The sequence below is a fragment of the Bos taurus genome, chromosome 10 (genome assembly GCF_002263795.3).
Source record: "Bos taurus isolate L1 Dominette 01449 registration number 42190680 breed Hereford chromosome 10, ARS-UCD2.0, whole genome shotgun sequence".
Lineage (NCBI taxonomy): Eukaryota > Metazoa > Chordata > Mammalia > Artiodactyla > Bovidae > Bos > Bos taurus.
In genome coordinates, this window is record NC_037337.1 from 91,870,625 (window position 1) to 91,897,710 (window position 27,086).

The 27,086-nt window shown below is 39.2% G+C and overlaps 1 protein-coding gene across 11 annotated transcripts in view; it reads right to left on the reverse strand.

Annotated features, from left to right (window-relative positions):
- The window catches only part of CEP128 (centrosomal protein 128), a 480,417-nt gene that overhangs the window by 94,995 nt on the left and 358,336 nt on the right, over positions 1-27,086 (reverse strand). For all 11 annotated transcript variants that reach the window (XM_059890961.1, XM_059890959.1, XM_059890957.1 and 8 more), the window contains one exon: positions 10,066-10,115. In XM_059890961.1, coding sequence (XP_059746944.1) covers positions 10,066-10,115 — 50 coding nt within the window. The remainder of the gene's footprint in view (positions 1-10,065; positions 10,116-27,086) is intronic.

Here is a 27,086-nt window from a genome sequence, read left to right on the forward strand (position 1 = left end):
AGACTGAGTGCAGCACTTTTGCAGCATCATCTTTTGGATTTGAAAGAGCTCAACTGGAATTCCATCACCTTCACTAGCTTTGTTCGTAGTGATGCTTCCTAAGGCCCACTGGCTTCGCATTCCAGGATGTCTGGCTCTAGGTGAATGATCATACCATCATGGTTATCTGGGTCATGAAGACTTTTTTGGATAGTTCTTTTGTGTATTCTTGCCACCTCTTCTTAATATCTTCTGCTTCTGTTAGGTCGAACCATTTCTGTCCTTTATTGTGCCCATCTTTGCATGAAATGTTCCCTTGGTATCTCTAATTTTCTTGAAAAGATCTCTAGTCTTTCCCATTCTATTGTTTTCCTCTATTTCTTTGCATTGATCACTGAGGAAGGCTTTCTTATCTCTCCTTGCTATTCTCTGGAACTCTGCATTCAAATGGGTGTATCTTTCCTTTTCTCCTTTGCCTTTTGCTTGTCTTCTTTTCTCAGGTGTTTATAAGGCCTCTTGAGACAACCATTTTGCCTTTTTGCATTTTTTTTTCTTGGGGATGGTCTTAATCACTGCCTCTTGTACAATGTCACAAACCTCTGTCCATAGTTCTTCAGGCACTCTATCAGATCTAATCCCTTCAATCTGTTTGTCACTTCCACTGTATAATTGTAAGGGATTTGATTTAGGTTATACCTGAATGGTCTAGTGGCTTTCCCTAATTTCTTCAATTTAAGTCTCAACAGGTGCCTATGAATAAGAGACGAGTAGGGGGGTATTCAGGCTTCCCTTATGGCTCCATCTGCAGTGCAGGTGACCTGGGTTTGATCCCTGGGTTGGGAAGATCCCCTGGAGAAGGGAATGCCAATCCACTCCAGTATTCTTGCCTGGAGAATTCCATGGACAGAGGAGCCTAGAGGGTTACAGTCAGACATAACTGAGCAATTAACACACACACACACACACACAAAGTTGTACTCATTTGTTATTTAGTCAAATTTAATAGTACTGTGAAATGATGCTTTTGAACTGTGGTTTTGGAGAACACACTTGAGAGTCCCTTGGACTGCAAGGAGATCTAACCAGTCAATCCTAAAGGAAATCAGTCCTGAATATTCATTGGAAGGACTGATGCTGAAGCTGAAATTTCAATACTTTGGCCACCTGATGTGAAGAGCTGACTCATTGGAAAAGACGCTGATGCTGGGAAAGATTGATGGTGGGAAGAGAAGAGGACAACAGAGGATGAGATGGTCAGGTGGCATCACTGACTCGACGCACATGAGTCTGAGTGAGCTCCGGGAGTTGGTGATGGACAGGGAGGCCTGGCGCGCTGCAGTCCATGGGGACACGACTGAGCGACTGAACTGAACTGAACGAGTAGTTACTATGTGAGACACTATGCTACCCAGGTGGTTTTTTGCAAAAGTGAATGACTTATTTCATAAATTACAGGAAATTACAGTTTTTATTTTAAATATATTAGCTAAGTGGATTCAAAGACTGAACAATTTTTTATTCAGGTAATATATTTGTTAGGCCTCCTGACATTATACTCTCTAGAATTTATTTTCTTTAGATCTTAGACTCCTTTGCAGGATTTTCATCCTTAGCCAATATTTAAGTGTTGGTGCTCCATAGATGGCAATCCACTCCAGTGTTCTTGCCTGCAGAATCCCAGGGACAGGGGAGCCTGGTGGGCTGCCATCTATGGGGTCGCACAGAGGCAGACACGACTGAAGTGACTTAGCAGCAGCAGCAGCAGCAGGGTTAAGTTTTAATTTTTTTATCCGACATACTTTCCTGAGTGTTCTCAAAGATCCTATGACTTTTAGCACCATCTATAATACATGGAGACCAGAACTGATGACACCAAATTCCACACATCCAGTTCAACACAGGAACCCCTCTCTCACCATTGTTCCCTGGATGTTTTAAGGCACCCAAACCCAAATACCATGAAAGTGAACTAGTCAACTCCCCCTTATCTCACATCCATCCATGAAGTTGCCCAATTAAGATACCTAAACGTCAGTCTTAACTCTTTGCTTTAAACTTCCTAACAATCTAAAACTATTTCCGTGGTGACTCAGTTGGTAAAGAATCTGCTTGCAATGAGGGAGATTCCCGAATTGGGAAGTTCGATCCCCAGGTTGCAAAGATCCCCTGGAGAAGGGAATGGCAATATTCCAGTATTCTTGCCTAGAGAAGTCCATGGACAGAGGAGCCTTATCCTCATCCATCAGAGGACAGATAAAATGAAAACCACAGTCACAGAAAACTAACCAAACTGATCACATGGATCACAACCTTGTCTATTTCAGTGAAACTATGAGCCATGGTGGGCAGGGTCACCCAAGATGGACGGGTCATGGTGGAGAGTTCTGACAAAACGTGGTCCACTGGAGAAGGGAATGACAAACCACTTTGCCTTGAGAACCCATAAACAGTACAAAAAGGCAAAAAGATAGGACACTGAAAGATGAACTCCCCAGGTCAGTAGGTGCCAAATATGCTAATGGAGATCAGTGGAGAAATAACTGCAGAAGGAATGAAGAGCCAAAGCAAAAACAGCACCCAGTTGTGGATGTGACTGGTGATGGAAATAAAGTCCGATGCTGTAAAGAACAATATTGCATAGGAACCTGGAATGTCAGGTCCACGAATTAAGGTAAATTAGAAGTAGTCAAACAGGAGATGGCAAGAGTGAACATAGACATTTTAGGAATCAGAGAACTAAAGTGGACTGGAACGGGTGAATTTAACTCAGATGACCACTATATCTACTACTGTGGGCAAGAATCCCGTAGAAGAAATGGAGTAGCCCTCATGGTCAACAAAAGAGTCCAAAATGCAGTATTTGGGTGCAATCTCAAAAATGACAGAATGATCTCTGTTCATTTCCAAGGCAAACCATTCAACACCCCAGTAAGCCAAGTCTATACCCCAACCACTAATGCTGAGGAAGCTGAAGTTGAACAGTTCTGTGAAGACATACAGGACCTTCTAGAACTAACACCCAAAAAAGATGTCCGTTTCATCATAGGGAACTGGAATGTAAAAGTAGGAAGTCAAGAAACACCTGGAGTAATAGGCAAATTTGGCCTTGGAGTACAAAATGAAGCAGGGAAAAGTCTAACAGAGTTTTACCAAGAGAACGCACTGGTCACAGCAAACACCCTATTCCAACAACACAAGAGATAACTCTACTAATGGACATCACCAGATGGTCAATACCGGAATCAGATTGATTATATTGTTTGCAGCCAAAGATGGAGAAGCTCCATACAGTCAGCAAAAACAAAAGTGGGAACTGACTGTGGATCAGAGCATGAACTCATTATACAAAATTCAGACTTATTTTGAAAAAGTGCAGAAAACCACCAGAGCATTCAGGTATGACCTTAATCAACCCCCTTACGATTATATAGTGGAAGTGACAAATAGATTCAAGGAATTAGACCTGATAGAGTGCCTGAAGAACTATGGACAGAGGTTCGTGACATTGTACAGGAGGCAAGGATCAAGACTATTCCCAAGGAAAAGAAAATGCAAAAATGCAAAATGGTTGTCTGAGAAGGCCTTAAAAATGGCTGAGAAAAAAGAGAAGTTAAAAGCAAAGGAGAAAATGAAAGATATACCCATCTGAATACAGAGTCCAAGAATAGCAAGGAGAGATAAGAAAGCCTTCCTCAGTAATCAATGCAAAGAAATAGAGGAAAACAACACAATGGGAAAGACTAGAGATCTCTTCAATAAAATAATAGATACCAAGGGAACACTTCATGCAAAGATGGGCTGGATAAAGGATATGGACCTAACAGAAGCAGAGGATATTAAGAAGAGGTGGCAAGAATACACAAAAGAACTATACAAAAAAGATCTTCACAACACAGATAATCAAGATGGTGTGATCTCTCACCTAGAGCCAGACATCCTGGAACATGAAGTCAAGTGGGCCTTAGGAAGCATCAATATGAACAAAACTATTGGAGATGATGGAATTCCAGTTGAGCAATATATTTCAAATACTAAAAGATGAGGCTGTGAAAGTGCTGCACTCAATATCTCAGCAAATTTGGAAAACTCAGCAGTGGCCACGGGGATGGAAAAGGGCAGTTTTCATTCCAATCCCAAAGAAAGGCAATGCCAAAGAATGCTCAAACTACTGCACAATTGCACTCATCTCACACGCTAGTAAAGTAATGCTCAAAATTCTCCAAGCCAGGCTGCAGCAATACATGAACCATGAACTTCCAGATGTTCAAGCTGGTTTTAGGAAAGGCAGAGGAACCAGAGATCAAATTGCCAACATCCGCTGGATTATCCAAAAAGCAAGAAAGTTCCAGAAAAACACTTACTTCTGCTTCTGTGACAACACCAAAGCCTTTGACCACGTGGATCACAACAAACCGTGGAAAATTCTTTGAGAGATGGGAATACCAGACCACCTGACAGGCCTGTTGAGAATTCTGTAGGTAGGTCAGGAAGCAACAGTTAGAACTGGACATGGAACAACAGACTGGTTCCAAATAGGAAAAGGAGTACGTCAAGGCTGTATATTGTCACCCTGCTTATTTAACTTCTATGCAGAGTACATCATGAGAAATGCTGGGCTGGATGAAGCACAAGCTGCAATCAAGATTGCCAGGAGTAATATCAATAACCTCAGACACCAATCTAATGGCAGAAAATGAAGAAGAACTAAAGAGCTTCTTGATGAAAGTGAAAGAGGAGAGTGAAAAAGTTTGCTTAAAGGTCAGCATTCACAGAACTAAGATCATGGCATCTGGTCCCATCACTTCATGGCAAATAGATGGGGAAACAAGGGAAACAGTGACAGACTTTATTTTCTTGGGCCCCAAAATCACCACAGATGGTGACTGCAGCCATGAAATTAAAAGACGCTTACTCCTTGCAAGGAAAGTTATGACCAACCTAGACAGCATATTAAAAAGCAGAGACATTACTTTGCCAACAAAGGTCCATCTAGTCAAGGCTATGGTTTTTGCAGTGGTCATGTATGGATGTGAGAATTGGACTATAAAGAAAGCTAAGCGCCAAAGAATTGATGCTTTTGAACTGTAGTGTTGGAGAAGACTCTTGAGAGCCCCTTGGACTGCAAGGAGATCCAACCAGTCCATTCTAAAGGAAATCAGTCCTGAATATTCATTGGAAGGAATGATGCTGAAGCTGAAACTCCAATACTTTGGCCACCTGATGGAAGAGCTTACTCATTTGAAAAGACCCTGATGCTGGGAAAGACTGAAGGCAGAGGAGAAGGGGACAACAGAGGATGAGATAGTTGGATGGCATCACTGAACAGACATGAGTTTGAGTAAACTCTGGGAGTTGGTGATGGACAGGGAGGCCTAGCATGCTGCAATCCATGTGGTCACAAAGAGTCGGACATAATTGAGCGACTCAACCAAACTGAAGGCAACATTTAATGCAAAGATGGACAGCATAAAGGACAGAAATGGTATTGATCTAACAGAAATGGAAGATATTAAGAAAAGGTGTCAAGAATACACAAAAGAACTATACAAAAAAGGTCTTCATGACCCAGATAACCCCTATGCTGTATTACTAATTTAGAGCCAGACATTCTGGAATGAGAAGTCAAGAGGGCGTTAGGATGCATCACTACGCACAAAGCTGTGGAGATGATGGAACTCCAGTTGAGCTCTTTCAAACCCTAAAAGACAGTGCTATAAAAGTGTTGCACTCAATATGTCAGAAAACTTGGTAAACTCATCAGTGGCCACAGGACTGGAAAAGGTCAGTTTTCTTTCCAATCCCAAAGAAAGGTGATGCCAAAGAATGCTCAAACTACCACACAATTGCACTCATCTCACACGCTAGTAAAGTAATGCTCAAAATTCTCCAAGCCAGGCTTCAACAGTACAGCAACCGAGAACTTCCAGATGTTCAAACTAGATTTAGAAAAGGCAGAGGAACCAGAGGTCAAATTGCTAATATCCATTGGATCATCGAAAAAGCAAGAGTTTCAGAAAAACATCTACTTCTGCTTTAGTGACAACGCCAAAGCCTTTGTCTGTGTGGATCACAACAAACTGTGGAAAATTCTTCGAGAGATGGGAATAGCAGACCAACTGACCTGCCTCCTGAGAAATCTGTATGGAGGTCAAGAAGCAACAAGTAGAACCGAACATGGAACAATGGACTCGTTCCAAATTGAGAAAGGAGATCGTCAAGGCTGCGTACTATCACCCTGCTGATATAACTTTTATGCAGAGTACATCATGTGAAATGCCGGGCTGGATAAAGTACAAGCTGGAATTAAGTTTGCCAGGAGAAATATCAACCACCTCAGATTTGTAGATGACACCAGCTTATGGCAGAAAGCGAAGAGGAACTAAAGAGCCTCTTGATGAAAGTGAAAGAGAAGAGTGAAAAAGTTGGCTTAAAGCTCAACATTCAGAAAACTAAGATCATGGCATCTGGTCCCATCACTTCATGGCAATTAGATGGGAAACAATGGAAACAGTGACAGACTTTATTTTGGGGGGCTCCAAGATCACTGCAGATGGTGAATGCAGCCATCAAATTAAAAGACACTTGCTCCTTGGAAGAAAAGCTATCACAGACCTTGAAAGCGTATTAAAAAGCAGAGACACTACCCAGCTGAAAAAGGTTGGTGTGTATAGTGAAAGGTATGGTTTTTCCGGTAGTCATGTATGAGTGTGAGAGTTGCACCATCAGGAAGGCTAGTGCTGAAGAAGTAATGGTTTCGAACTGTGGTGCTGGAGAAGACTCTAAAGAGTCCCTTGGACAGCAGGGAAATCAAACCAGTTAATCCTAAAGGAAATCAATCCTCAATATTCATTAGAAGGACTGATGCTGAAGCTGAAGCTCCAATACTTTGGCCACCTGATGCAAAGAGCTGACTCACTGGAAAAGACCCTGATGCTGGGAAAGATTGAAGGCAGGAGGAGAAAGGGATGACAGAGGACGAGACGGTTGGATGGCATCACCCACTCAATGGACGTGAATATGAGCAAGCTCTGGGAGATGGTGTAGGGCAGGGAAGCCTGACATGCTGCAGTCCATGGGGTGGCAAAGAGCTGGACACGGCTGAGCGTCTGAGCAGTAACAACAATCTGATAGTGCCCCAAATGTTCACACCTAACATACATGAAGAAACCCCCATTCCTCTTCACTCTCTCTGCTACCAGCCAGTTCAAGTCAGCACCATGTCCTCCCAATATTCTCACAAACATTGGCTTAATTGGTGTCTTTGGTTTCAATCTTGCCAGTCCGCAGTGATTTTAGACTTCACAGCCAGTTACTTCGTAAAAATGTAAATTTGATCATATTGCTGTCCTGTTTGAAACTCTTTACTAAAGGGTTTCCCATATACTAACGGTAGAATTCCAACTCCTTTATGAGATCCTTTAGACCTCTATTTATCTTACAAATTCTTGTCTTGCCTCTCCTCTTTCAAATGCTACATTCCACCATATTGAAAGTCTCTCAGGTCCTTAAAAATGAAATTGATTCCTTAGGTCCTCCCATATCCTTCCTACTGCCTAGAACTTATTTTTACTCTACAACTATCAATGCTAACTCCTGGTTATCATTTAAACACTGGCTTCCTTTGAGAAGCCTACCTGGATTGCCACTCCAACCCTGCTCTTCCTACCCATGTTCAACCCTCTGTACTTGCACCCAACATACCCTTATCTCCAATAAAGATGAGGGTTGTTTTATGTTCCCACAATGATGTAAACATTGTCTCTAACACAATTTTTAATATTTTATTATAAACACCTACTTAATATTTTTCTCATTAATTTTGGTATAAAAGGGCAACAAACTACCCAGTATAAGCAGCTTGTCCAGTACAGCACCTTGCATAGAACTGGTGCTCAATGAAATATTTCTTCAATAAGTAAATGGAGCACCTTTGACTTATAGGAACTGGGAAGTGTTTAGAGATAAATAAACACCCCCTGCCCTTAAGGAGGATAACATTAAATGCAGAATGGCTGTTATACATAATTATATGATGATAATGAGTAAATAAAATTGACTTCAATTTGGATACATGGGGATGTGCTAACATGGTACATTGGAATTAAATATTTAGCTCTCCCTTCTGGGATAATCTAATCCACACTAAACACTTTTGGAAGACTGTTTTATGATTTTATATTACAGATGAGAAAATAGGCGCAGCAAAGTTAATTGAGTCCCTCAAGGTTACCCAGTGAATCAGAAGCAGAGCCAAGTTGTCAATATCTAGTACTTAGTGCTCTCATTTTTAAAAACCATTCTGTCTTTTTCTGTGATTGTCAGACTTCACTCTGTATACTTTAACAGCCTTCTCATAAATATCTCTTGTACTATGTATATTTGCATATGGAAATTCACGAATGGAGGTACTTAGCGATGCATTTTCTTCTAGTCTTTTAAGTGCGAGGCTTTCTGGGATGTGTCTCTGCACTCCTGTACACTCTGAGGTACTCCCTTCTTTGTTCTTAATAGAGTGTTCGTGTCAGGCACTAATTGCCACTACAAAGTGCCAAGGTTGAACTCTTCCGCACTGGACCTCGCACTGGATACTCTACATCTTTAAGTGCCCATAGTGAGTTGGCTGGTGCATCCCACTGCACTCAATGGACATTCTGGTGGAAAATGCTGTCAATAATAAATATTTGAGAAACAACACAGGCTATTAAATTTAACAGGATTTCTAGTTCCAACATTCATATTGTGAGAGAAATAAACTCAAAAAGGTTTATGATACCATTTCAAAAGGCCAGATATGTACTAAGCACTCAATAAATATGCTTATACGTGGTATTTGGGGGCTAAAGGCAAACAGTGCATAATCAAAAGGCATCAGAAAGCCTTTATCACCTCCTCACTATATACAATTAGTGTACAAACTTTCACTCTTTATAGCAACAAGTATTGCTGATATTAATTTCTCAGAGACAGGGCAAGTATACACTTGAGATTTTTTCCCCTAGCCCCAGACTGGACCAACCAGGGCTCTTTCTTTTTATACCTGAATATAGCACAAGGTGTTAAAAGAATTTAAGCTGTATAAATTGTGGCTAACACATGTGACTTTTATTAGGTATGCAGTAATAAAATTAGGTATTTTATTAGGTATACTACACTCCTCTGAATCATTTTTCAGATCAGTTATACAATTTTCTCTCACCAGATCCATTATCAAATAAAACAACCCCAATAAGAGAACATTTCCCTTGCTCTGTGAGCTTTGCTTAAGCAGTCCTTTGTTCACCAGAAGCAAACATCTCTACCCCTAAAGCGCTCAAGCCAGCTCCTTATATCAGTCTCCAGCCCCGCCTTGCGGCTCCAGGCTCAGGAAGAACTCTAAAGGTCCAAAGTATTTACTGTTCTTAATCCCCAGTGCGATGTTAAATGAATTGGTTCTGTCATGTGAGTATAACTGATTATGTTTCCCCTAATAAAGATAGACACTCAAGTTACCCATTTGTAAGTCAGCCTATGTAAAAGGAAGAGAGAACTTCTGTCAGATGCTAAGTTAACATCAATTGCTCACACCATGGAAATGTCAATTAAAATTTGAGTGCAATCTTTCAAACACAATTTTCCAGTCCAAGAAATGTGCATATATCCATAGTGAATTGAGAGGCATACAAGGTAAAGTATTAAGCTCAACGGATGTGTTAATATTCTTGGTTGGTCATTGGTAATAATAGGATGATATTTGTAGAGTCAGAATACTTTTGATTTCACATGAAAATGCAGATTCTGTGAATTAATTCTCATTCATTAGCTCTGTTTGAGGGGAAAGGACTTTTCAGAGATGTTGCTTCATTTCTGAATGCTGCAGTTCCTACTAAGCTCTACCAAGAAAAAAATGGTTCAAGAGTACATAGAGATGGAGTTGGCTTCCTGCTTTCAGAGATTATGAATGCTCTCAAACACTTCAAAAACAAAGTAAATTTCAAGCTGGGTTTTAAAGCTCCATTTGCCATAGTAGTCTGAATGTGACTATGATAAAGGCTAACAGAGTGAAAACAAATGTTTAAACCAAAGGTACCTGCCCACTGGAGAACTTACCTGCAGAGATTCCATTTCTTCATCTTTTCTATGAGTCTCCTCCAGCAGATCTAAAATAAGAAAGTAAAATACCGGTTAAAATATAATGTAAAAATGCATTGCCTCTTAGTATCAAAAGTTGATTCGGTCAGTAGCTTGCATAAACTATTGCCTAGAAAGAGAATTTGATGTTAAAGTATGAGAAACAACAAGAAAGGAATGCTCTCCGATCCCAGCTGATGACACGTGGCAGAGATCTGGGCCCTGCCATGCCTAAGCTAGCTGAGAAGCCCTGGGTGATCTGAGGTCCGGTGGAGATACCAGAAAATGAGACCAACTCAAGTACAAGTCCGACATCATACCAATGCTTTAGAAATTTGGTCTAATGCTTATGCAACTCAAAAAACAATACAAAATTTTCTTTAAAAAAAAAAATTTTCTTTTGAAAGAAAAAAAAAAATAGAGACAATCCATTTGCTCTTAAAATAAGCTCCCAAGCCAAGTTCTACCTCCAGAGTCAATTTTTACAACCAAATTAAAATACCTTGGAATAATGGGTGTTATTAATGGAAAGAGAACACCCTCTTAACTGTAAAGTCATATTAATTATCATTTCACACTGAGAGGGTGGGAAGTGCAGAAGCCACATCTGACCAACCGCCTGGCACCATCTCAGAGAAATCAGAGGCTGGAAGGTGAGTCAGTCAACTCCAGAGACTTCTGTCTAAATGCATGTGTACAGGCATGGTGTCTCAGTGTCCTGCATTAATTTATGAACTTGCTATAAAGGAAAAGGCATTTGGCAAGCAGAATTTTCTGCCTGCAGCCATTCCACCCTGTGCTATGATCTTATTAGATCTTGCAAACCTAAAGAGGGCTGGGCTGACTTAGAACTTGGATTAAAACTGGGAAAAAAAATACCTACAGCAGCACACATCATGATTAGTGTTTGCCTCACTCTGTGATGTATATAACTTACCAAGAGGCTGTGCTGCATAAAGGAAAAGACAACATACAGAAACTCAGTGTATGCCCCAGAAAAGCAAATGTAAATGTTAGTAGCAAATGCTACCAGAAGGAGCAGGAAAGTAGTAGAGTGGGTAACAAGTCACACTGGTCTATCATAACTGGGAGGGCAATATCCTGAAACTTCAGGAGACTGGTAGATGATATAATTGATGGCGATGACTTTTTGAGACTGCACAGTGAAGAGAAATACAGAGGAACGTCGGGCAATCTCCTTAAGACAATGTACTGGGGTTAGGGATAAAAGTCAGGTTGTGCTTTGTACCTGTCGATGGCTGATGTTGGCTCCCAAAGGACCCATAATCAGTTACATCAAGAAAGCTATGGGAGAATTATTAGGGTTTTATTTTTAAAGGTTTTTGTTGGCACATCAGAATTTTTAGCTATATGGTACAGACACCAAATGGTGGTGTGATACGTTAAGTGTCCTCGATCATTCCACTTCCTTTATCCTTACTTATCCACATCGTGACATTGCAGCTACTGTCGTTAAGGGGTCACGGGTATCTCGCATCTAAGCTTGCCACCTGACTTGATCTGGTAAATAGAAAACAGCAGAAGCAAGTGTGTGCACATCCACACTGAGTTCACTTTTCCACGTGGTATTCTGTCACTACCATTTGAACAAGCCCAGTCCAGCCTGCTAGGTAACAATAGACACATGGTCCAGGATTCTTTCCACTCCTGAACCTCTGCAGGTTGCCCCAACTGGTAGCCAGCAAATGCCCAGAAGCCAGATGACTAACAGTAAGTCATCTGGCTTCATAAAAGGAAAATACAATGCACAGAAATTCAATGTATATACCAGAAGGGCAAATGCAAATGTTTTCAGCAAATGCTGCTAGATGGAGCAGGAAACAGTAGTATAGTGGGTAGCAAGTCGCACTGGTCTGTGTCGTAACTGGGAGTGCAATATCCTGAAACTTCAGGAGACCTGACATGATATAATTAATGGTGCTGGGAGCCAACAGAGACCAGACAAACTGCCCAGCTAAGCCCAAAACCAATTTCAGCTCACGGAATCATGACTTATGAAATAAATGTAACTGGGGGTTGTTTTGGTACATAGCACTTGCTCACTAATAATAATCAGCTAACTGAACAGCAAGCATTTAGAACTTATTAGAAGGCTATAAGATTAATTAATGTATTGGTTAATTAACCAATACATTTAATAACAATAGATAATAGAAAAAATGATCCAGATTCTGGAGAGAGAAACAACTGACCTGGGTGGGTAGGAATGTAGGTAGCGTGAACTAATGGGCATTTTATACTGGGTAACACTAACCTTCATGTTACTCCACTCAAGATGGAATTCCATACAGAGAAGAGCTAATGAGACCAGCTTAGATCTTTTGCTTACTGCTTGGCCAAGGGAAAGTATGAAACACTTTCATTGATAATCCCAGAAGAATTGGATGAAGACCAGAAAGGACTGTTTCCAAACACCAGGGTACTATTAACAAGAGGAGGAGGTATGGATATCAGACAGGCCAAAACAACAGATGGTTTTAGTAATTTATCTTCAGCACAACTCTGTTTAATATTTGTGAGACATAAATTACTTCAATATCTTGGCTACTGTAAATAATGCTTCAATAAACATGGGGGTGAATATATCTTTTTGGATTTAGTGTTTTCATTTTCTTCAGAAAAATACCCAGAAGGGGAATTGTAGGATCACGTGGTTGTTGTAGTTTTAATTTTTTGAGGAGCCTCCAAACTATTACCTACAATGGTTGCACCAACTTACATTCCAACAGGGTTCCCTTTTCTGTATATCCTTGCCAACATTTGCTTCTGCTGTCTTCTTGAGAATAACCGCGCTAACAGGTGTGAGGTGACACCTCATCATGGTTTTGATTTGCATGTCCCTGATGATTGGTGATGTCAAGCATCTTTTTAAATGTATACCGGCCATCTGTATACTTCCCTTGGAAAAACGTCTATTCACCACCTCTGCCCATTTTTTAAATCAGATTTTTTTTAATTGAGTTGTCTGACTTCTTTACATTGATATGATTTAGATATTAACTCCTTATCAGATTTATCATTTTCAAATATCCTCTCCCCCACAGTGGGTTGCTTTTTTGTTGATGATTTCCTTTGCTCTGCAAAAGCTTTCAGTTTGATATAGTCACTTTTTTTTTTTTTGCCCTTGCCTGAGGAGACACATCCAAAAAATACTGCTAAGATATCCCTATGTTTTCTTCTAGGAGTCTTATGGCTTCAGGTCTTATCAAGTCTTTAACTCATTTTTAGTTTATTTTCGTATATTGTGTAAGAAAGTATCTGTGAATCAATAAAGAAGATGTGATACATATATATGATGAAATATTAGCCATAAAAAAAGGACTGAAATCTTGCCATTTGTAACAACACAGATGGACCTAGAGGATATTATGCTAAGTGAAATAAGTCAGAGAAAAAAAGACAAATACCATAGTATTTCACTTACAAGTGGAATCTAAAAACAAATCCATAACACCAAACAAACAAAACAAAACAGACAAAGTCATGGATACACTGAACAAACCGGTAGTCTAGGGGTGGGTGGGAAGGTTGGTGAAGTAAGTGAAAGGGATTAAGAGGTACAAACCTCCAATTATGAATAAGTCAAGGTGATGGAATGTATGGTATAGGGAACACTGTCAATAAAACTGCAACAGCTTTGCATGATGACAGATGTTTACTAAACATACCATGGTGATCAATCTGTATTGTATCAGATCAGATCAGATCAGATCAGATCAGTCGCTCAGTCGTGTCCGACTCTTTGCGACCCCATGAATCGCAGCACGCCAGGCCTCCCTGTCCATCACCAACTCCTGGAGTTCACTCAGACTCACGTCCATCGAGTCAGTGATGCCATCCAGCCGTCTCATCCTCTGTCGTCCCCTTCTCCTCCTGCCCCCAATCCCTCCCAGCATCAGTCTTTTCCAATGAGTCAACTCTTCACATGAGGTGGCCAAAGGACTGGAGTTTCAGCTTTAGCATCATTCCTTCCAAAGAAATCCCAGGGCTGATCTTCAGAATGCACTGGTTGGATCTCCTTGCAGTCCAAGGGACTCTCAAGAGCCTTCTCCAACACCACAGTTCAAAAGCATCAATTCTTTGGCGCTCAGCCTTCTTCACAGTCCAACTCTCACATCCATACATGACCACTGGAAAAACCATAGCCTTGACTAGACAGACCTTTGTTGGCAAAGTAATGTCTCTGCTTTTGAATATGCTGTCTAGGTTGGTCATAACTTTCCTTCCAAGGAGTAAGCATCTTTTAATTTCATGGCTGCAGTCACCATCTGCAGTGATTTTGGAGCCCAGAAAAATAAAGTCTGACACTGTTTCCCCATCTATTTCCCATGAATTGGTGGGACCGGATGCCATGATCTTTGTTTTCTGAATGTTGAGCTTTAAGCCAACTTTTTCACTCTCCACTTTCACTTTCATCAAGAGGCTTTTGAGTTCCTCTTCACTTTCTGCCATAAGGGTGGTGTCATCTGCATATCTGAGGTTATTGATATTTCTCCCGGCAATCTTGATTCGAGCTTGTGTTTCTTCCAGTCCAGCTTTTCTCATGATGTACTCTGCATATAAGTTAAATAAACAGGGTGTATTGTATAGAAATGTCAAATTACTATGTTGTATTGTTTTTGTCCAGTCGCTAAGTTGTGTCCAACTCCTTGCGACCCCATGAACTGCAGTACGCCAGGCTTCCTTGTCTACCAATTCCCAGAGTTTGCTCAAACTCATGTCGATTGAGTTGGTGATGCCATCCAACCATCTCATTCTCTGTCTCCCTCTTCTCCTCCTGCCCTCAATCTGAAACTAATACAATATTGTGTGTCAACTAAACGTCAATTAAATTTTTTTTTAATAAAAAAGTATTTGTGAGATACAAAATCACTACTGTGTCACTATATGGCCATGGCCATTTTGCTCCACTACTTACTGATACAGGAGGTTCTCAGAGCTGAACCCCTTGTGATGAATGACATGGCTTAACGAAACAGTGGAGCTGGAAGAGTGGATAGTGGGGTATAACAACCATTAAAGAAAACTGATCTTGTTCTTCCAGGGTCAACTTGGTATGCCAAACATCAATCTTCTTAGCCAAAACTTAACTGGATAAGTAACGGGTTTTGAATCTTATAGCCAAGCTCAACTCACACATTTGATAAAATAAATTATTTTTATTTTATTTAGTAAAGGAGTTCAGTCTATCCTTAGAAGATCATAGAGCGATCACAATTTAAAAATTATGCTCCCGGTTTTCTTCAAATACATAAACGTGACACTGCTCTTCTAAAAAGCTGATACCAGTGGCAATGCTTGATTTTGAATGACTTAAAAAACTACCACGGAATTCCTATAATTGATTTAAAATACAGAACTCCCCTTCTGTTCACCCTCACTGATCTTCATCCCGGCTTCTATCATGGTATAAGTGGACAGCTGTTCTTCTTCTGTCTCTATGTCCAATCCTTCCCTTTGAGAACTTCACGTTCTTCTCCACGTGGTTCCTGTGAAACTTTCAGTCAAAGGGCCAACCTCTCTGGCCACAAAAGTAAGTCCTGACCCAGACTGGCCTGTCAGGGCACCTTTCCTGCCCAAGCATATAAGCTAAGCAAATGCCAGCAGGAATCATTTTTTTAGGGAATAATATGGATTCCAAGAGAGAACGCTCCTTCTGAACCTGCAAGCTTAGATAAGCCTGGAGCTTCCAAGGTGCTATTTTCTCCTGTGTCAAAGGAATGTGTGCAAGCGATGAAGCTGGCAGGAAAGAACAGAGTCAAGAAACAGAACTGGCTGAGGACAAGGTCCACCCTTGTCTGAAGGCCACATAAGCACTTCTAATGTTGTTCTTTTCTTTTTTTTCAGTAGTAGCTGCATTGCTGTCATTGCTAAAAGTCTCTGGGGATGTGGTTGTGCTGAACCTTCTTATCTCTGTGCAGAAACTTGGAGGACTTGGGGTTAGCAAGAACTTCGTATTTCACAGTGAAACATTTCATTCTGTAATAAACAGATGAAGACATGAAGCTCCAAGAAGGCAAACTGTCTGCCTGCAATTACCTAGCGCTGCAGCCACAGCTAGAGCTCTGCTCTCCCGCCTTCCTAGCTCATCTCTTTAGTACCACTCAGTACTTAGTTGCATCCTTCTTCATATGGTTATTTTATTTAAAAATAATTTAACAATGTATTTATTTATGGCTGCACTGGATCTTCATCGCTGCCCAAGTGTTTTCTCGAGTTCCAGTGAGCAGGGCTACTCTCCAGTTGTGGTGAGAGGGCTTCCCACTCTGGTGGTGTCTCTTGTGGAGCATGGGCTTCAGGGCGCTCTGGCTTCAGCTGCTCCACGGCATGTGGGACCTTCCCAGATTGAACCCATGTCCCCTGTGTTGGCAAATGGATTCTTAACCACTGGATGACCAGGGAAGTTCCATACGGTTATTTTTTAAGTGCACACATCCGTATTTGTCTCACTTATCTTAGGAGGCCACTGATGTCAACAATGAGGGCTTTGATGTCTTTATATCCACAGCTTCCCTAACCACTGCTTAACCACCTTTGCTACTTAACTCAGGTCCCCAAAATACCTTTCTCTGCCTATATCATTTCTTTATTCATTTGCTCCCTTGCTAGTTGCATTGTTCAAGTATAGGCATTTGGAATGATAAACAGGGTTGTTAACCTGTGCTGATGAAAAATGGCTACTAGGCATCGCTGAGAAGTGACTGCTCTACTGCAGACAGACATGAGATGGGAGAACACAGGTGAGACCTCTGGGCAGCTGACGTTACACAATGCTGTGACCATCGACTGTGCTGTGACACCTGGTTCTAATGAGCAAACTGCTGTTTGTTCTTCCTTGCTTTAGAACAAATGGTCAGCATGGAAAAAGCTGAAGGGCTTCTCTGCTCCCTTGCTCACCACTGGCATGTTCCTGTTTTGCTTTATTATTCTCTGGTTTGCTGTTCAACACAAACAGCAATTCAACTGCCATGCAAATTGCTGTGGCTAAATGTGCTTCCATCAACATTAGTAAATGAGATTTTTTTTTTTTGGTGAAAAGGGCAGCCATCCTGTGTATTTTTTTTGGACTGGCTTGAGCCAGTTTAAATGAGCTGATACTAACTCATTATGACATATGGTTATTAGAGGAGGGAAAAAGTCCCACTTACAAAAGCAGGACATTATGGATGAGTAGCGGAGAGTCCTGTTGTTCTGTTTTGTTTTCCTCCATGTTGCATTTCTCTGGCACACACAGGGTAATATATCATGATCATGTTTCTGGCTAAGACTGTCTTCCACCACTTCCTTTGCAACTAGTGGTCTGGCTATTTAAGGAGGTTTGACACTTTTTAAATGTTGATTCTGGTTCCTAGTAGCCAAGGAAACAGATAGGTTGTTTGTTTAATTGCTTTTAAAAGGAGAATCCTGTTTAGGTGTGCATAAGTCATTTAGCAGCTTGACCCTTCACAGAAAGGTTGGAGATCAAGCTTAGACAGAAGTAGGTTTTTGTTTTTTTTCCCCTAAATTTTACTATAAAATATCTCATCCATATTATAACTCAGCCTAGTTGTTAATGGAGAGAAAGTTCTAGAAACAAGGGTTTCAGACTCAGCAGCATTTATAACAACAGCACTGGACACGGTAGCAGTGGCAGAAGAATATGGTGAAACAGTGACTGCAGTTTAGGGAAAAGCATTTAGTTTCTGGCTCCTGCACCCCATTTAGTAATTTAGTGCTCCTTTTCAATGCTGCTCTACGTACCCTAACATCTGTGAAAAACAACGTGATGTGAAAGTAGCTCGGATGTGTCCAGCTCTTGAGACCCAGGGGACTGTACAGTCCACGGAATTCTCCAGGCCACAATACTGGAGTGGGTAGCTGTCCCCTTATCAAAGGGATCTTCCCAACCCAGGGATCGAACCCACGTCTCTCGCATTGCAGGCGGATTCTTTACCAGCTGAGCCACCAGGGAAGCCCAAGAATACTGGAGTGGGTAGCCTATCCCTTCTCCAGCGAATCTTCCCAACCCAGGAATTGAACCGGGGTCTCCTGCATTGCAGGCAGAGTCTTTACTATCTGAGCTACAGGGAAGCCTGTGGAAAACAACAGATAATGTAAAATAATAGATAATGTAATTCCCATGAAATTTCTGTGGAAAACCCATGGGAAACAATAGATAATGTAAATTCTCAAAAGAATAATTTGTAACAAGTAAACCTGTGCCATTTTTCTTTGTGGGTGGTAGGTGTGGTACAATGGAACTAATCAAATTAAAGAACACACCACAACCCTTAAGACATCGCAAACGGTGGGCTTAGCCTTCCGCTGTTATATACTAGGTGCTCCAGGTACTATCTACATGCTGAAAACACGGTCAGTTTCTCTTTTCTTTTCCTGGCTCCCAAGTTATTCAGGATTGCTGACACTTTAGGGACCACTGAACTAACCTAATGCCAAGGTTTTTGATTTTTTTAAAAAAGAAGTAGAATTCTTATGAATGAAGTCACACACACTTTCAAGTGTGTGTGCATAAACAAACATATTAAAACATATAAACATAGCATAAACAAACAATTTAAAAAGCTAAAAGAAAGCAGCTTTGGTGGAAGCAGAAGTGAAGGGCCTGGAGGCCCGGCCACTGGACTTCCTTCTCATCCTGGCATCAACCTCTGTGGGGCTGTGATATGGCTCTAAAGCTCCACACTGTGCTGAGGACCACTGCTCACTGCTCTAACCCACTTTCCACATCTTAGAGATGAGGACTGAGTTCCGAGAGATTAAAAGTCCCTGTCAACATCACATAACTAGTGAAAAGAAGTGTGTGAACTTGAGCCCGGGGTTTCTGAACTGGACCAGGGTACAATACTTCATTTCTCAAAACAGTGACTATCTTCCTTTGCCTTTCGAGACTTCTACTGACATGACATAGTATTTCAAGCTCTGCCATAAATGCCTATACATTTTCCAATGTCTTCCCAAACTAAAAGGAAACTTTGCTAAAGCACTTGAGTAACATCAGGCACCTATGAGAATACCTACAGTTAATGACAGTCCACAATAAAATGCCTCAACTCTGGGAGATGACGTCAAAAGATGTGGCTGTGGTGGAAAGCAAACACCTAGACACTTGAGAAAGCAGTTGTTTTTGGCAAAATGTGTTCAACATACAACATATATAGTATCTCACAACATAAAAACAGCAAAAAATTTGTTTAAAGGAAAAGGTGACAGTTAAATAGTTCCTCAGCTTAATATAACATTTGTCAGCAAACGTTTTGCCTATTTTTTTACACTAGTAAAGGTAAATAAGATAAATGAATAACACTATGATTATACATTAGACAAAAAACCTCAAAAAATAATAAAATGTATGCTTTAGAATTAATAAGTAAAACACTTAACATAGTGTGAAAGTGTATAAATTAACATTAGTAAAACACTTAATACAGCCTGGTACATAGTAAGAGTTTATATATATATGTACACATATATAGTAATAATTACCCTTAGTACACCTGCCAAAATTAGAAAAATATGTGAAAAATAATCACCTGCATTTTGAAACAAATAAGCCAAACAAGCCCTCAAGCGTTCTGCGTTTGGATTCCATCCATAACTGGTAGCTACATTTCTTATAACTCGGCCATATCTACTGCCACCCACTGGCACATATCTGGATATACCACGGCGAGTTAAGAGTTTTCTCATCAGGCCTGACCACAGAAAACACACAGGTTAAAATGAAGAACAACATTCAAAAAGTATGTCTATCCTCTGTGGTTTGTCTCAGACGCTGAAACAACATGCTGGTCTACAGATGGAGCCCAAATGGCCCCATAAATGAAAGGCTTATAATCCACTGTCTGTCTTAGGCATGTGGTAAAACACCCAAATACAGGTACTCATGTTTTATTTGATGTCAGTTCATTTCTGGTGAAACTTTCCATCTTGACAACTTTAAAGATTTAAAACAACTTCTCCATAAAACTGCGACATTATGGAAAACAACAGAATAATCTGCCCATTCAGCCTCATTCTTGGCTCTGGTGTGAAGAAACACCAAGATACAGAATGGAGGTTTCAACTGAGTCAGTTATTAAGATTTTTAATATTTTGACTAGCAACAAGAGCAGAAAAAGCAAGAATATCTTAAGAAACAAGTTAACTGGCTTAAATCAATTTAAGGGCTATTTTGGTTAAAAGGACTACATGTGACAATTAGCATAATGAGCAAGAGACGTTATGATCTGTTCTAAACACCACTTTGAGAATAAGTTTCATGTGCTCAAATTCAGGCATAAAATCATGTTCCTCCCTACATACAGTATCTCTAAATTAAATTCACCTAATGGAAAGTTTGGCTTTTATTTAAATTCCTTTATCTTGGACTGTTTAGGTTCTGGACTTATAAGGTATAAGCAGGTATGTATTTTGGGGCCTACAGTAATTCTGGCTGTTTGATGTGTTCTTTGATCATCTTTGATTTATAGAAATCCCAAGTCTTTGTGCTTGTTTCTTGATGTACCTATTAATAAATCAGATCTAGGCTTCTTAGGCCTTTCAAACCCTGGTCTACTCTAAATATATTCTAAATAGAGACGAAGGTCTGAAAACTAAACATAAAGAAGAAATCTTAAAAGCAACGAGAGAGAAAAAATACCATAGTTATAGGAGGAAAATAGAATCCTAGCAAATTTCTCTTTAGAATCCATTGAGATGATAAAACTTTTTTTTTTTTTTTGGTGAAGCATCTTTTTTTTTTTTCTAATTTTATTTTATTTTTAAACTTTACATAATTGTATTAGTTTTGCCAAACATCAAAATGAATCCCCCACAGGTATACATGTGTTCCCCATCCTGAACCCTCCTCCCTCCTCCCTCCCCCATACCATCCCTCTGGGTCGTCCCAGTGCTCTAGCCCCAAGCATCCAGCATCGTGCATCGAACCTGTACTGGCAACTCATCTCTTACATGACATTTTACATGTTTCAACGCCATTCTCCCAAATCTTCCCACCCTCTCCCTCTCCCACAGAGTCCATAAGACTGTTCTATACGTCAGTGTCTCCTTTGCTGTCTCGTACGAGATGATAAAACTTTTTAAATGCTGATAGAAAAAGAAATGACAACTCAAGAGTCCTGTATGCAGTGAAAGTTTCCTTCAAGACTAAAGGTGAATTCAAGGCATTTTCAGGGAGAAAAATTAAGATAATTAGTTGTCAACAGCTGTTATTATAGGGACTGATACTTAAAAACAACTAAAGACAAGTCCCTAAAGAGAGATTATAAAAGAATCTTAGAAGACCAGGAAGAAAAAAAGAGCACAGTAATCAAATATATAGATAAATCCAATAGATTTGCCTTCTCCTATTGAATTTTTGAAATTAGGTTTGATAGTTGACATAATAAATTTAACATGATATGATTCTAAATAAATATAGAAGAATATTTAAGACAATTAAATTACAAATAGGAAAGACAAAAGAACATGAAGGAAGAAAGTTTTCTACGCTTCAAACTGATAAAATGACAATCCTAGTAGACTCTGACAGCTATGTACATATAGCGTAATGTTTACAGCAACCACTAAAAAGCTACACAAAGAGATGCATTAGAAAAAGGAATTGATAAATCACAATGGAATTCTGAAAAGACAAAAAAGTGGAATTCTAAAAAACAGAATTTTTAGGAAAAAATGGAACTCTAAAAAAATGAAATTTTAAACATTCAAACAACCCATAGGAAGACAGAAAACAGGCAGAGAAACAGAAAACAAACAAACAAACAAAAAACGGCAGACCTAAGTCCTAACATCACTAATTACATTACATAAAGGTGGTCTGTGGGACTTCCCTGGTAGACCAGTGGTTAAGAATCCACCTGCCAGTGCAGGGGACATAGGTTCAATCCCTGGTCTGGGAACTAATATCCCACACGCTGCAAGGCAAAGTGCACCACATCTACTGAACCCTGCACGCTCTAGAGCTCACGTGCCACAGTTACTGAGCCAGTGCATGGTACTACTGAAGCCCACACGCCCTAAAGCCCGTGCTATGCAACGAAAGAAGCCACCGCAATGAAAAGCCCTGTGCACTACGACTACAGAGTAGCCCCTGCTCACTGCAAGTAGACAAAGTTGTGTGCAGAAACAAAGAGCCTGTGCGCCACAAGGAAGACCCAGTGCAGCCAGAAAAAAAAAAGGTCTAAATACACCAAATAAAAATAGTAAGATAAAGGACAGAAATTGGCAGACCGGATTAATGCCCACTCTGCTACTTATCCATGACATTACCTATGGCCCTAACTATATGCTGTCTATAAGGCCGTCACTTCAAATATAATGATATAGGCAGAATGAAAGTAAAAAATGGAAAAAACATACACCATGTAAATATCAATGAAAAAAAAAGGAGGGATTATTATATTAATGTAAAGTAGATTCCAGAGCAAAGAAAATGACCAGAAACAGAAAAGTATATTTTATACTGATAAAAAGGGTCAATCTAGCAAGTGATATAAGCGAAAGGAACAACAGAAAAACTCAAAACTAGAATCGGAAATTTGAACATCCCTCTCTCAACAATCGGTATTACAGCTTGACAAAAAATCGTCAAGGGTATATATAAGCATAACTTTCACAAAGAAACCTCTAAACACATTGAAACTAAACACTTTCAAATAATACGTGGGTCAAAGAGGATTGTCTCAAGGGAGATAAAAATATTAGAAACTGAATAAAATGAAAACACAACATATCAAAGATTGTAGAACACAGCCAAAGGAGTGAAGAGAAGAAAATCTATAAAAATAAAGCATATTTAGAGTAGAGGAAATATCTTATACACTATGCTCCCACATCAAGAATCTAAAAAAAGAAGAAAATAAATCCCAAGCTCCAAAAGGAAAAAAAAAATTAACAACAGAAATCAATGAAATTGAGAATAGGAAGACAATAGAGAAAAATCAGTGAATCAAAGAGGTGCTCCTTATAAAATTTAATAAAACTGGCAAATCTTTAGCAAGGTGGATGAGAGAGCTAGAGTATGTGTGACATCAGGAATGAAACAGGGGCTCTCACTACAGATTAGCAAATAGCAAAGGGATATTATAGGAAAACTATGAGCAACTCTTCATGTATAAATCTGACAATTCAGATGAAATGGACCACTTCTTTAAAACATGTAAAGTATCATAATTTACCAACATAAAATAAATACTTTGAATTGTCTTATAACTATTAAGGAAATTACATTTGTAGTATTAAAATTCCCAGAAATCTCCAGACCAGAAAGTTTCACTGGTGAAGTCTACCAAATGTTTAAAAAAGAATTAGCAAAAAAAAAAAAAAGAATTAGCACCAGTTTTACACAACTTATTGCAGAAAACAGAAAAAAAGGGATACTTCCCAATTCATTTTATCAAGTATCAGCCTGCCACCAAAAATACACAATTAAAAAAAGAAAAACAAAGAAAAATGCAGCTCTCTCTTAAATACAGATGCAAATATCCTTAACAAAATATTAGAAAATAAAATTTAGCAGTAGATAAAAAATTATATATCATGACCAACATGGGTTTATTCTAGGGGTGCAAGCTTGGTTCAATATTTAAAAATCAATCAATGTAATCCATCATTTTAACAGATTAAAGAAAAAAATCACATAATCATAATCAGTTGATACATAAAATTATTTTACAAAATCCATCATACATTCATGATTTTTTACAAAATCAGAAAAAAGAAACAGAACTTCCTCAACTTGATAAAGAGTATCTATAAAAAACCTACACCTAACATCATACCTAATGATACAAGATGAAATGTTTTCCCCTTAAGATTAGAAATAAGGTAAGAATGCTCTCTCTCTCACAGTTCTTATTCATCATGATATTGTACTATCTCTTCAATGCAATAAAGCAAGAAAAGGGAATGAAACATATACAGATTGGAAACAAAGATATAAATAAAAGTGTCCCTATTTGAAGATAACATGATGGTCTTTAGAGAAAATCCCAAAGATTCTAACACAAAAACCTAAATAGACAACACTAGCTACTGAAATCATTAAGTGAACTCAGAAAAGTACAGTATATAAGACAGATAAACAAAAAGAGATTCTGTTTCAAAATACTTGGAATGAACATGCAGAAACCAAAATTAAAAATTAAAACACCAATTTAAAAGACCCCCTCCCAAATGAAACACTTAAGTGTAAATTGAACAAAACATGTGAAGGACTTGTATGCAAACACTGGTGAGAAATATCATGTTCATGGGCTGGAAGACTCACATTATAAAGATATCATTTCTTTCCAAACTGATAGGAAAGTTCAATACAATTTCTATAAAAATTCCTGCAATTTTTTTTTTTGGTATCTAAACACAAGTGGAAACAGTGTCAGACTTTATTTTGCGGGGCTCCAAAATCACTACAGATGGTGACTGCAGCCATGAAATTAAAAGACGCTTACTCCTTGGAAGAAAAGTTATGACCAACCTAGATAGCACATTAAAAAGCAGAGACATTACTTTGCCAACAAAGGTCCGTCTAGTCAAGGCTATGGTTTTTCCAGTGGTCATGTATGGATGTGAGAGTTGGACTGTGAAGAAGGCTGAGCACCGAAGAATTGATGCTTTTGAACTGTGGTGTTGGAGAAGACTCTTGAGAGTCCCTTGGACTGCAAGGAGATCCAACCAGTCCATCCTAAAGGAGATCAGTCCTGGGTGTTCATTGGAAGGACTGATGCTAAAGCTGAAACTCCAGCACTTTAGCCACCTCATGCGAAGAGTTGACTCATTGGAAAAGACTCTGATGCTGGGAGGGATTGGGGGCAGGGTGAGAAGGGGATGACAGAGGATGAGATGGCTGGATGGCATCACCCACTCGATGGACATGAGTTTGAGTGAACTCCGGGAGTTGGTGATGGACAGGGAGGCCTGGCGTGCTGTGATTCATGGGGTTACAAAGAGTCGGACACGACTGAGCGACTGAACTGAACTGAACTGAAAGACAAGATTATTCTAAAATCTGTAAGGAAAGGTAAAGGAACCAGAGTAGCTAAAACAATTGAGTAAACTGGTTGAAATCAGTTATTCCACTTCTAGACTTGTTACAGAGCAACAGTAATCAAGACTGTGTAGTCTTGGTGGAGGTGCATACACACAGACCAATGGAACGGATAGAAAATCGATTATAGAAACGGAGAACAGATTAGTGGCAGCCAGAAGTTAAGAAGTTAAGTGGGGGTAGAAGAAAAGCGAGTGTAGCTACAAAAGGCAACATGAAAGATCTTGAATTGGTGGAAATGTTCTGTATATTGGCTGTATCGATGCCAGTATCTTGGTTGTGATCATGTACAATAGTTTTGTAAGATATTTTTCTATTGGAGGAATAATGAAACGTAGACATCTAGTATTCCCCATGTTGAGACAGATAAAAGATATGTCTACAAATTTACTCCCAAGACCATTATCTTCTCTCAGAACTGCAATATCTTCTTGCATGATCTGTAATGTCCTTCCTAGACTTCCCTAACTAGAAAACATCTTAGCCATTCTTCAAATCCCAGCTAAAGCAAATATCCTTTGTTGCCTTTCACCAACTATCCCATGCCCAACCATCACTCATATTCCTGGAGATAATGCTTTAGGTTCTGTGTCCCCCAAATACTTTGTTTTTTCTATTATAGTAATTGTAAAATATAATTATTCTGAAGTTATAACTATAATTTATTTCATTACATTTTATGTTATTCATATATAATTTATCTCTTCTAATCTTCCTGAAAATGGGATCTCTTGGTATTCTCACAATTTCACATGAATAGATCACCCATAAGACAAAAAGTTTAAAACATTCTGAAGTGTTTTAGAAAAAATGACAGAAAATGGATATCAAAAGTTATTTAATTATGTTTTGAGGCTAATACTTCAAAATGTGCTTTACCATCTATCCATCCTTACTACACTGCCCTAGTCCAAACAACCATCTTCCCTTTCCTACACAAGGACCCATATTTCTACACAGGGACCCATATTCCTACACAAGGACCCATATTTCTAAAGCAAAGCATACGGTTTAATACTCTACTATTATTAAGAGAAAAAAAGAAAAAAAAATGGACATTCTAAGGAATATAGAATATAAGCTTTGATGTCATAGTCACTTGGATATATAATCTTATCCATCTATTTATCCTCTGACAAAAGTGAAAAGAATCTAGTCAGACTTGAAATCAGGATAACTTGAAAATTAGAACAACAAAAAAACCAGTGACTATACAGGCCAATCAGTAATTTGAGATTCATGACTAAGTTTCAACCAAGCTCACCCTAGGAAGGTATGGTTTACTCAGTATGATGGAAAAATATCAGAATGAGAGGCAGGAGACCTGGATTCTAGCTCTTTTCTGCTCCTCGTTAGCTAACTAGATTTGTAAGAATGGTCACTTCATCTTTCTTGCCCAAGGTGATCACATCAATAAAATAATGGGAGTGGACTAGATTATTGCAAAAATCTTTCCAGCACTGAAATGTTAAGCAATACATTTTAGTAGACTGCTGTAAGATCTCTAAATGTGAGTTGATGTCTCTTAGTTGAGTGCCTCAGTGGGAGAGCAACAATTATTCAGAATTAATATGGATGAGAATAATCCCCTCAAAGCTTTTTAGAAACCCCAATAGATTCTTCACTTAGTTTAAGTAATTATCCTTATTGTTAGGACTGATAATAAGAACATGCAACAAATTCACTCTCATTCACCTATAATATCTATTTGTTTTCTTTTACACTCAGGGTAAACACACTTTTAGATAATTACAAATCTTCCCTTTTTGTTCTTCAAATGCTCACAATTACAATAATTCTTTTCGATCTTCTTATTCAGAGTTCTTTTTAAATTCTAACAAACAAATCAACTGTTTCATCTGGAAGTATTTCTAATCAATCTTTTAACTGCTCAAAGGAATCTGTATTTAGACAGTTTAGAACATCTCATGCC